This window comes from Oncorhynchus kisutch, linkage group LG13 (assembly GCF_002021735.2).
Source record: "Oncorhynchus kisutch isolate 150728-3 linkage group LG13, Okis_V2, whole genome shotgun sequence".
NCBI classification, from domain to species: Eukaryota; Metazoa; Chordata; class Actinopteri; order Salmoniformes; family Salmonidae; genus Oncorhynchus; species Oncorhynchus kisutch.
Window position 1 is genome coordinate 64,686,583 of NC_034186.2, and position 11,961 is coordinate 64,698,543.

At 42.8% G+C, this 11,961-nt stretch overlaps 2 protein-coding genes across 5 annotated transcripts; one reads left to right on the plus strand and one right to left on the minus strand.

Moving 5' to 3' along the window:
* Positions 1-794: 794 nt before the first annotated feature.
* On the minus strand, positions 795-3,631 carry ino80e (INO80 complex subunit E). 3 transcript variants are annotated; one of them, XM_020497896.2, is made up of 8 exons: positions 3,500-3,630; positions 3,154-3,268; positions 2,965-3,035; positions 2,725-2,777; positions 2,486-2,555; positions 2,249-2,366; positions 1,812-1,910; positions 795-1,387 (listed from the first exon to the last, which is right to left on the minus strand). In XM_020497896.2, exons 2-8 carry the CDS (start codon positions 3,232-3,234, stop codon positions 1,181-1,183), a joined length of 699 nt encoding a protein of 232 aa, XP_020353485.1. In that variant the 5' UTR covers positions 3,235-3,268; positions 3,500-3,630; the 3' UTR covers positions 795-1,180. The 3 variants fall into 3 exon arrangements, with proteins under 3 accessions (XP_020353485.1, XP_020353486.1, XP_020353487.1); XM_020497897.2 differs by having other exon boundaries at positions 3,154-3,265; positions 3,500-3,604; XM_020497898.2 differs by lacking the exon at positions 1,812-1,910 and having other exon boundaries at positions 3,500-3,631.
* A 2,393-nt stretch (positions 3,632-6,024) lies between these two features.
* si:ch73-54f23.4 (zinc-binding protein A33) lies at positions 6,025-11,900 on the plus strand. 2 transcript variants are annotated; one of them, XM_031786929.1, is made up of 7 exons: positions 6,025-6,613; positions 6,952-7,058; positions 7,413-7,508; positions 7,876-8,109; positions 9,952-9,974; positions 10,623-10,738; positions 10,833-11,900. In XM_031786929.1, the coding sequence occupies exons 2-7, from the start codon at positions 6,993-6,995 to the stop codon at positions 11,399-11,401; spliced, it is 1,104 nt and encodes a 367-aa protein (XP_031642789.1). In that variant the 5' UTR covers positions 6,025-6,613; positions 6,952-6,992; the 3' UTR covers positions 11,402-11,900. The 2 variants fall into 2 exon arrangements, with proteins under 2 accessions (XP_031642789.1, XP_031642788.1); XM_031786928.1 differs by having other exon boundaries at positions 6,025-7,058.
* Positions 11,901-11,961: the final 61 nt, after the last annotated feature.

The following is an 11,961-nucleotide window of genomic DNA, read 5'->3' on the forward strand; positions in this document are numbered from 1 at the left end:
AACCTCACTTTACTGTTAGACACACACACACCAGACCCACACCTAGTAACAGGTTCCTATTACCTGTAAGTCTGCATTCCCAAACAATGTTTCCACAAGGTTTGGCTGTCTGAGGGACAGCTCAATGGTTCATTTTCTCTGTTACAACACACACCTCTCAGAAAGTGCTGACTCCTCTGTGTATGTAGCCGAGTGCTTAAGCATGCACTATTAGGGTGCACAGTGAAACCGCAGCAGAATATCTTACAGCAGTGGCCTAGTGTTGAATATTAGACAGTAGATCTATCCACCACCAAGGTTCCAAAATAGATCTTATTGACTGAATTACATTTTCTCTGCTATAAAGACAAAATTATTTGGGATTTTGTGTTTCAGCCGCCACTTGGTTTGGTAAAGCTGAGGGAATTTGGGAAATGTATCCACTCTCAAATTCATAGAGGGAGTCATCCAATCCGATCCATCGCAACCTCTGAGATGACACGAGAGGAAAGACGAGAGCATAATAATTAAGCTCACCTGTGACCTTTGTCAGCATGTGCGAGAAGTTAGAGCTCAGGAATGATATACGAGTTTCCTACTAGTTATTACGAGTTTAATGGGGCATTTAAGTTGATTTTTCCCAGTCGTAAGTGGTAAATACCACCTTCCCACTTGGTTATGAATGCAGCATGAAAGGCTTTTGTCTCCAGGCACAGCCAATAGAAACAGTTGTTTTGACTAAAGGCACAGTACTGCATGTCTGTGCAGCACATACTATACACTATACTACCAGTCCATTAGGCTTTCAACAACAGTCATCTGAAATGTTACCACTTTAATGCAATTTAATTTTGAAAAGTCATTGGTAGAAAACATAACGTCTCCATTATCTCCAACAGAAAATGTATTATTTGACAGTTTCCCATAAAAAGGTAGGTTCTACATGTATGCAGTCCTGTAGCTGTCCATGCCGTCAATACCAGTTCTTCCATAACTTGTATAACAGTAAAAGGCAGTAAAATGACATTAAAGGAGTCCATTAGTGACATTATTATGACAGGTCACATTGTTTAGAGAGATATTGTTGCAGTAACCTGAAGGTCCAATGGGGGGAGCTTGGCTAAGCATTTGACAGTGGGAGGGGTTGAATCCACACACATTTGTGCTTTTACACACTCTAACAATCCTTTACACACACAGTTCACTCGTTGGGGATATCGATGACAAGGTCAGCCTCTTCTCCTTCCCCCCTGTCATCGTCTCCTCTGTCTGAGTCTCCGTCGCTCTCTCCCTCCTCCTCCGCGGCATCTCCACTCAGCATCTGCCTGGGCACCCAGTTGAACGAGGCGCTGGATGTGGGAGGGGCAGTCGGGCCCGCTGGGTAGTTGGCTGCTAGAGGGGCCACCACCTAATGGGAAGGAGGTAAAAGTAATAAGGTAGATGGAATGAGAGATGCAATGGAGAAAGAGAGAAGTAGATGACTTGGATAGCATCCCAAATGGCACCCTATTTCCTTTATAGTGCACTACTTTTGACCAGAGCCCTCTGGGGTAGGAATAGGGTTCCATCTGGGATGTAGTCTACTGAGGAAGAATAACCCTTTAAATGAATGGTCAGGAATTGAAAATGAAAAGAGTCCAGGATATTATGGCAGTATGTTACTTCATTGGGACATCATCAATGTTATGGACCTTCCTATAGCCTACTGTAGGCCTGCATCTAACCTGCTATATGTAGTGCAGTTACACTGTAGAAACACCCTCTTCTAGACCCTAACTCAATACCCTACGCCACATGTCTGTTCCCTCATCTGTGATCTCCTCCCCTCTCACCTTCCCCGATGTCTCTTTCTTGTGTTTGGGCGCCTTTGTCTTTCTCTCTTTCTTCATTCTCTCAGCTGGTGGAGCCAAATACTCTGGTGGGAAGGGCAACTGCCCGCCACACACACACACAGGCCCCATGTGTCAATTTAACACAGGCATACAAACAAACAAACAAACATGCAAACGCATATACGAACAGAAAACACACACCGTGACAATTTCCAAAACAAACATACACACACATTGTAGGTACAAATACAGCCCCAAAAAATAAAACATGAGACAACAAAAGATAAACGGAAAACATATAATAAAACAATATTAATAATGCCCCAAATCAAAACAGTGATTATCTTCGGTAATGAGAAAACAATAATGGCAACAATCAATGATGTTATAGTTATTGATTGTATAGACTCAGTGAGGGGAAGGCGATTATAACTCACTGTGTTGAGGTAGGGGGTACTGCCGGACGACTGGAGAGGGTTCACTCCAGAACGAGAGAGGAGAGAGAGATGGGAGGATGAGGATGAGGGAAGGCCTACGCCAGGGCTACTCCTTCTCCTAAGAGAGTTCAAAAGAGGGACAGTTGAATAAATAGTGAGACAGTGAGAGAGAATGGCAAAGATGGAAAGAGTGCAATTTGAAATATATTCTGTGTTGCCGTCATGCCGCATCCTCACTTCTTTCCTCCGTCTCTCTCCCTGGTGCCCTCTCCTTCACTGTTCTCAGAAGAGGCTGTGGCATCAGAATCTGAAACACAGCATGACAATCAGACACTGTACATCAGCATACTGACATGATCCATACTGAAAATACTCTACAGCAAGGCAGGTAACTGCATGATCAGTATTGGGTGAGCTATGGATAAAAACAGATATTGTGGAGAATGAAACATTCAGACTTGGTGCTTTAGACCTACCTGAGGAGTCCTCGTCTACCCTCTCGTATTGTAACAATCGGTCCAACAGAAAACTGCAAGATAAGAGAAGCCAAGGAACGACCAGTTTTAACTTTGAACATGCTTGTACAGTATGTGTACACATTCAACAGGGGTGTATTTATTAGTAGCACATCATAGTAAAAAGTTTTGCTACAGTGTGACAAAAGAATACACCCAATCTGTCCAAACGAAACAAACTTTGTAGATTCACCCAACCACCTTTTATCTCGGGACACTTTGAGCAGCTTCCTCTGGGATCTTCTGAGCTCTTCCTGAAAACACTCCTGCTCCTAGACGGAGACAAGTAGCGAAATACAATAGTTTAACTCTGTAAATTACAGTTCCTTGGCTAATAGGTGTTATAATAATAACACGTCATTGACAATTGGATGAAAGATTAAGACTCACATAAACTAGGAATTTCAATTTGCGTTTGAGATTTTTGTATTTCTGCTTGTAGTCCACCTCCATATCGGCTTGACCGTTCATTTCTGACGCTGTGGTTGAACCGTCAGTGGACCTGCTATACAGGTAGGGTAATCGTTAGTGTCGTGGTTATGTTAACTATAGCTAACAGCAGCTTGTTGGCTAGCTCACTGCTAGTCTTTCCAGTGCATTATCGTTGTTTTTTTAAGCATTTAGCTGGAAGCAGAAGACTAGCAATGGAAAACGCTTGAAAGTAGGGTAATAAGGAGACGAAACCATGTAATCATGAAGTTAAATAGCTTGAATTAATATGAAAAATCATTCATACCTCTCGTTTGAATGAATATGTGCGACGTGCTCTTTGTTTACGTCTGTTCTTTTTCTTTAGGGTTTGGTTGTCAGTTCGCGTATACCGCCACCTACTGTACTGGCATGTGAGGCCATTCACGGTCTACCTACATTACATTCTTGAGTCTACTTCCGTGTGTGTGCGTGTGTGTGTGTGTGCGTGCGTGCCATTCTTCTTCTTCTTTAAATTTGTATTGGCGGATCGCTACCAACTGAAAAGTGCATACACTGCCACCTACTGTACTGAATTGTGAGTCTGGTCAAATCAAATTGTACTAGTCACATGCACTGAATACAACAGGTGTAGACTTTACAGTGAAATGCTTACTTACGAGCCCCTAACCAACAATGCAGTTAAAAAAAAATACGAATAAGAAATAAGAGTAACAAGTAATTAAAGAGGAGCAGTAAAATAACAATTGCGAGACTATATACAGGGGGGTACCAATACAGAGTAAATGTGCAGGGGCACCAGTTATTTGAGGTAATATATGTACATGTAGGTAGAGTTATTAAAGTGACTATGCATAGATGACAACGGAGATTAGAAGTGGTGTAAAAGGGTGGGGGGGGCACTGCAAATAGTCTGGGTAGCCATTTGACTAGATGTTCAGGACTCTTATGGGTTGTGGGTAGAAGCTGTTTAGAAGCCTTTTGGACCTAGACTTGGCGCTCCAGTACCGCTTGCTGTGCTGTAGCAGAGGGAACAGTCTCTGACTAGTGTGGCTGGAATCTTTGACAATTTGTCACAACCTCCCTATTTATGTATTTCTCTTTTCAACCCTTGTATTTCCGCCTACTGGAGTGTGAATTCATTACACTTTGTGATGTAAAAGGGAAGAGAAAAGGACGGGGAAAGGGGAAGAAACCCTACCAACTAACCCTACAGTGGCACCCATTAAAACCTCACCTCGCCACTAGTTGGTTGTCATTTTCAAGCTCCTGAAAGTGACTTTTGAAACAGTGGGCGGGGCCAGACATAGAGCCAGAATGAAGGAAAATCATCTAACCCCTGCAGCGGTCACATAAATGAAATACATAAATGAGGGATCTAGGCTATTTTATGGAGTGTGAGACCTATTCATACCCATGAACAATAGGCTATATCAACCAATGATTATGTGCCAGTGGGCTCAAACAAAATGACCTTGAATACAGAAATATATGGGATACAAAAGCAGCCGCATTTCCTATAGAGAATTGTTCTGTTGCCTATTACAACAAGTGAATCATGTTCAGTGTGTGCACCTCTGTATGTGAGTAATATTCATAATAATGCATTGTGCTAGTGTTCTGTATTCTGTCCACCCACAGTACTGGAGTAGACTACAGTGGTTTGGTTTATGGCGCTGAAGGTGCAGCTTGCTCACTTCAGCAGAGCACACAGCAGTCACATCGTCAGGACCCAGGACAATGAATTATAGATGAGGAACATTCCAGAGATGAGTAATGCTACCTCTGCACACACACCCACAGCCAACCAGCCAGGCTGTGTGTGTGTGCATGTGTGCATGTGTGCATGTGTGTGTATTAGAATGGGAGAGAGGTAGAGGGAGAGAGGGAGGCAAGGAGAAAGTGTGTGTGTGGGGGGGGGGGGGGGGGGCAGTATGTGTGTTTGTCTCTGAGGGGGAGAATATTGCGAGAGAAAATGCTGACTGCTTGCTTTTATACCAGTGCTCCCCCACTCTTTTTTTAAATGTTTAATTTCACCGTTATTTAACCAGGTAGGCCAGTTGAGAACAAGTTCTCATTTACAACTGCGACCTGGCCAAGATGAAGCAAAGCAGTGCGACACAAACAGCAACACAGAGTTACACATGGAATAAACAAACATGCAGTCAATAACACAATTGGAAGAAATCTATATACAGTGTGTGCAAAAGAGGTAAGATTAGGGAGGTAAGGCAATAAATAGGCCGTAGTGGCGAAGTAATTACAATTTAGCAATTAAACAATGGAGTGATAGATGTGCAGAAGATGAATCTGCAAGTAGAGATACTGGGGTGCAAAGGAGCAAATAAATAAATAACAATATGGGATGAGGTAGTTGGATGGGATATTTACAGATGGGCTATGTACAGATGCAGTGATCAGTGAGCTGCTCTGACAGCTGATGCTTAAAGTTAGTGAGGGAGATATGAGTCTCCAGCTTCAGTGATTTTTGCTATTCGTTCCAGTCATTGGCAGCAGAGAACTGGAAGGAAAGGCGGCCAAATGAGGAATAGGCTTTGGGGGTGACCAGTGAAATAAACCTGCTGGAGCGCACGGGTGGGTGCTGCTATGGTGACCAGTGAGCTGAGATAAGGCGGTGCTTTACCTAGCAAAGACTTCTTGATGACCTGGAGCCAGTGGGTTTGGCGACGAATATGAAGCGAGGGCCAGCCAATGAGAGCATACAGGTCGCAGTGGTGGGTAGGGCTTTGGTGACAAAACAGATGGCACTGTGTTAGACTGCATCCAATTTGCTGAGTGGAGTGGTGGAGGCTATTTTATAAATGACATTGCTGAAGTAAAGGATCGGTTGGATAGTCAGTTATACGAGGGTATGTTTGGCAGCATGAGTGAAGGATGCTTTGTTGCAAAATAGTCATAATCTTTATGTCAGGAAGAGAAGGAAGAACAGATGGAAACTGACCTCAGTTTGCCCTACATCTACCAATATTTATGTTCAGTTTTAACACCAACAGTTACAGTTGTCATACTACCCTCTCCATACGCCCTAGTTACGTTAGTACAAAACCAACATAGGCCTACCAAAATAAATACACAGCCTCTCTCTCCTATCCCTTCCAGGCAAACCCCTCCCTATGAAAAACAGATATCCCCCTACATCCCGACCCACTGCCTGATTCTATCCCCTGACCGATTCCCTCTTTTGTTTCCAGAACAGCAGACAGAAATAGAATCTTCTCCACCATGCAATGCCATAAATCGCTGCTGCCTGCCTGCCTACCGGTCCATCCTGGCCAGCAGCTGCGGCTCCTTCCCTCCCTCCCTCCCTGCCTCCCTCCCTCTGTTTCTCCTCAGTGTTAATGGACCCTAGTCTTCAGCCAAGCTGCGTTTGGAGAGAGAGGGAGAAGGCTGCTGTCGGATGGTATTTGATGGTGACCCTTGTCTGTTTAATTGTTTCTAGATAAATCTCCATTTGACTGGTTGGATGTATGTATGACACTCATTCTCTCTTCATGCTAATTGTTTTGATGACCTCAGAGAGGGTATCTCTTCCTATTGGTTTCTCTCTCCATATCTGCTCTCTGTCTATCTGTCTCTCTCTGTCTATCGGTCTCTCTCTCTCTGTATTTCTCTGTCTATCTCTATCTCTCTGTCTATCTCTCTCTAATTTATAATTGTCTCTTTCCATGTCCTTCAATTCTCTGACACTCTCCCTCCCTCTTTCATCTTTACTCTCTCCCTCTCTTTTATTACACCAAGAGTCCCTTGTTTGCTTTCCAGTCTCGTTAGGAGAAATTGGAATGTACAAAAATCACATAAAAGATACCAACAACAACTGCAATAAAAGCCTTCTCCCTGACCATAAGGTAAGCTGCACAGTTTATCATTTCACCCTTGGGTTTATGTCTAAAGGGAAGTCAGCCAATAGAAAGTTAAATTCATTATGAAAGAGATTATGTTTGGGAAAAGGCTCTCCCATAAAATCTAATAGGCTATATCGATGGGACATTTTTTAAGTACATTTTCAATGGCACAACAATATCATGTTCAATAAATAAATGACTTCTAAACTCATAGGAAAAACTATTATCTATATACATGCATGCTGAACTTACTCTTTAGTTAAATAACTTAAGTCACTATTCTGTCACTATTTGACATTGTTTCTCTGTCTGTTTTTCCGTTCTCTCCCCTCATGTTTGTCTGTGTGCGTGTTACAGGAGAAGCTGATCCAGGCTATTAAAAGAATAAAGCATGAGGTAGACGAGTGCTGGGAGGCAGAGAGAGAGACGTACATATGGTCTGTTGGTGTAGAGGTACGGTGCTGGCTGCCAATGCATCATTTGCCACTGTCATTTACTTTTCATGGCTTACTCCTTTGATTATTTCATTCAGTCCTGAATATGATCATCTGTGAATGTATTAGTGTGTCAGTAATATTACAAGCATTTTGACTGATAGGGGTGAGAAATGTTATCCAGCAACATTATGATAAGTATTTTGTAGTATTTACATATTTAGCAATAAAATGAACATACTGTAATTGATGCGTGTTGGCTAAAGCTGAAAAATCTGTCTCTCCCAACCAGGATAGTAACCTTCTACTACCCACTATGTAGTAACAAAATATAGTAAAACCTACTACACGAAATAGTAAAGTCTGTCTCTCTGTCTATCTCTCAGAGATGCTTTGATAATCTGGAACGGGAGGTCCGAGCTGAGTTCCAGAACCTCCATCGCTTCCTGGACGAAGAGGAGACCATGGACATGGAGCGACTGAAGAAGGAGAAAGAGAAGAGGGTGAAGCTGCTTAGGGAGAGGGAGAAGAAGATCGCCATGCAGGGAAGAGATCTGGAGAGAGGCATTGCCACGCTAAACAACAAACTGGCCGAGGAGGATAGTCCCAAACTGCTCAAAGTGAGTGAGTTAGGGTGTTCAGGCTATTGTTCTAGCACTGCACCTCTACACTGTGCTTTTTCTAAATGGTATGATCCAAAATTAAGCTTTGGTTCATTCAACATGTTCTATTCAATTTGCCTGAAATCAAATAACGAATTTGACAGATCAATGTGATTTTTAAAAAATTTAATGAAAGCTTCTAAATTGCTTTCAACACCTCATGTGCATCAATGTTGCATTGTGGTGGGAGCAATGTAGCAGTGGCAGCCTAACAGAATTGTTGGAAGCATGGCCTATTGGGGGCATGACATTCTGTTTGTTATTGTTGGCCACCCGTGAGAGTGAATTTCATTCCAGGTAATGTGTTCTGTTTTTTTAATGATTATATATTTTCGGCCAGCACTGAAACTTAAATGATATCTGCTTAAGAACTGTGATACTAAAGTGCATGGAAAGGTGTCTATTGATGAGATGGTTACCATTTATGTTAATTTATGTTACCGTTAATGTGGAAATATTATGTAAAGAAAGTGTTTGGAGTTTCATGTTATGGAACCAATTTAATATCTTGATTAACAGGACATTTCATTAGCTTATAACCCAATTGAAGAAATTTGGATAGGTCATTCCAGAGTGAAAAATCTACTTGGTACAACATGAAAAAATGTGTTCTACTGTATATACACTGAGTGTACAAAACATTAAGAACACCATGTCCATATCTCAATTGTCTCAAGGCTTCAAAATCCTTCTTTAACCGGTCTTCTCCCCTTCATCTACACTGACTGAAGTGGATTTAACACGTGATATCAATAAGCGATCATAGCTTTCACCTGGATTCACCTGGTCAGTCTATGTCATGGAAATAGCAGATGTTCTTAATGTTTTGTATATTAGTTTGCATTTGTGTTATTTTTAGGTTTCACCAAAGGTTTATTCCCACACCACACCCCTTGCAACCCCTCCTCACACCTCCTTCACCCCCTAATAATAGCCTTTTGGGAACACTTGACTTTCGCTCTTACTAGCTCTGACTGCTGATAGCCACTTTAATGAGGACAAATGTACTTACTATGACTGTGATATGTAGTTGTTCCACCTAGCTATCTTTAGATAAATCCACTAACTATAAGTCGCTCTGGATAACAGCGTCTGCTAAATTACTCAAATGCTCATGTAAATCTAGTGCAGGGCTGGAACTAAAGCCTGCACACTGCAGTAGCTCTCCATGAGGAGAGTTGCCACCGTCAATGATCATAAGATGAAACAAATCTCTTATGTCATTATTACGACACCGTCATCCAGGTCTTATGATGAAAGGTTGGAGAGCAAAGTGTTACAGAGAATGTGATGAATGGCAGGAGGGAGGGAGTGATTTGGGGAGGGTCAGGGGAATGAGAAGCTTGGAGTACCTCCACAGAATCTACTGGATGCTGCTTTCAGCTTCCACAACAGCTAGCCTACGCTGACATTGCAGTCCTCAAGGACCACCGTGTCAGCTTATTGCCTTCTCTTCTGGCACTAATTTGATCAATCATTGGCTAAAGAGTCTACTTGCCTGCTGTCGCAGGTCTAAATCAATTTCCCATTAAAAGGTTGGTGGACAGAAAGCAACACACAGTGCAGTCTTGGAGGACTAGCTGAGGTTCGGCACCAAACAATGACTGAGAGAGAATATCAACTGTCTATTGAGTACACAAGGGCACTATTGTGATTTGTTTTCTGATGGAAAACAAATGGAATATTCATTTTTATTGGGCACCATTGTCAGTGGAAAAAATACAGTGTTATGTGTAATGTTGTTTTGAGTGCTTTAAGTCTTTCACTACTGTAATGACCACTCCCTTTTTCTCTCTGAAGGAGATTCAAGACCTCTTGAAAAGGCAAGTGTTTATATTTCATTATTTAACTGATTGTGACTCCATCTATGTCTCGTGTCACAAATCACTCTCTTCTCCTGATCGGCCATAATCTCTCATTTTACATGTTTGGCATCCCGTTCCCTCCCTCCCTCCCTCTCTCTCTCTCTCTCTCGCTCTCTTTCTTTCTTTCTTTCTTTCTTTCTTTCTTTCTTTCTTTCTTTCTTTCTTTCTTTCTTTCTTTCTTTCTTTCTCTCTCTCTCTCCATATCCTCTCTTTGGCAACCCCCTTTTTCTATCCTCTCGTTCTCTCTTTGGAATCCCACTTTCTTTCTTTCTTTCTTTCTTTCTTTCTTTCTTTCTTTCTTTCTTTCTTTCTTTCTTTCTTTCTTTCTTTCTTTCTTTCTTTCTTTCTTTCTTTCTTTCTTTCTTTCTTTCTTTCTCTCTCTCTCTCCCTCTCTCTCTCTCCATATCCTCTCTTTGGCAACCCCCTTTTTCTATCCTCTCGTTCTCTCTTTGGAATCCCACTTTCTTTCTTCACTCTCTCTACCTTCTCTCTTTCTCACTCATTTCCCAATCATTTCCTTTCACATTATTTTTTATCCTTTTCTCATCCATCTTTGCACTCCTCCTCCCCTGCACCTCTCCCTCTCTCATCCCCCTCTCCCTGCAGATCCCAGGTGGCTTTCATACCGCCTCCGCAGGTGGATGTGGAGGTGCGATCAGCACACTTTGTGGGGCCCATCCAGTACAGGATATGGAAACACATGAAGAGCTGCCTGTACCCAAGTAATGTACATCGGATCATTCTGTGACATTAGTATTGTTATAGTATTGTTTGTTATACAATGTGCAACTCACCTGAGCCCCCCCCCCCGCCCAGATATCACTGAAGTGACCTTTGACCCAGAGACAGCCCACCCCCTCCTCACACTCTCCCCCAGCTGCACTTCTGTGTGGTTTGAGGAGGACAAAGTTATCCCCAAGGCATCGGAGGAGGACCAGCCCCCCAACCCCCGCTGCTTCCACTACTACTACAGTGTCATGGGCCGAGAAGGTTTCATCACTGGACGCCATTACTGGGAGGTGGAGGTGGGCCGCAAGACAGCGTGGCGGCTGGGTGTGGCCAGGGAGGACGTCCACCGGGGGGAGATGGACTCCAGCGGGACCAGTAACGGTCTCTGGACCCTATCCCTGAAGGGAGGGGCCATCTTGGCCTGTACAGACCCCAAACCCACCAAGGTCCCGGTGTCCATCAAGCCCGTCCGGATCGGAGTGTTCTTAGACTGTGAGAAGGAAGAAGTAGCGTTCTATAACGCTGTTACCATGACTCCGCTGTACACATTCTCCATGGAAACTGTGTTCGTTCCGCTGATCCCCTTCTATAACCCATGTGACACGGACGATGGGAGGAACCTGGGTCCCCTAAACCTCTTCAGCCCCTCTATATGAGAGTACAGAGAACCAAGGTTGTACTGGAGTATATGTCGTTTGGGGATGTGGTGGAGTGATAGATAGAATTTGGAAATGGTTTGTTTTATACAGTGTGTGTTTCAGGTATAATTTCATAGCTGGCTGGAAGCATGATGTAAATTGTATCTGTTAAAAATCCAATAAGTTTATGATATGCATTTACATTTACCAGGGGAGTCTGGTGTAAGGAGCTATAGGAGGACGGGCTAATTGCAATGGAATGGAATCAATGGAAAGGAGTCAACGAGGTTTCCATATGTTTGATGTGTTTGATACTGTTCAATTTATTCCATTCCACCCAATACAATGACCCTGTCCTCCCACAAGCCTCCACTGACATGTACCTACCTACCCAGTTCTATGGTATAGCACTATCAATTCATGTTTATGCCATTGCGTTCAGGTGTTTGCTTTGTGGTTTGAATATTGACATTTTATTGGCATTAAACACACAAATAAATAGATAAACAAATAAACACAAAACCTTGGTCTGTGCTTATAACATCAGAATGTGATATGTTTGTCATATTGTCACATAA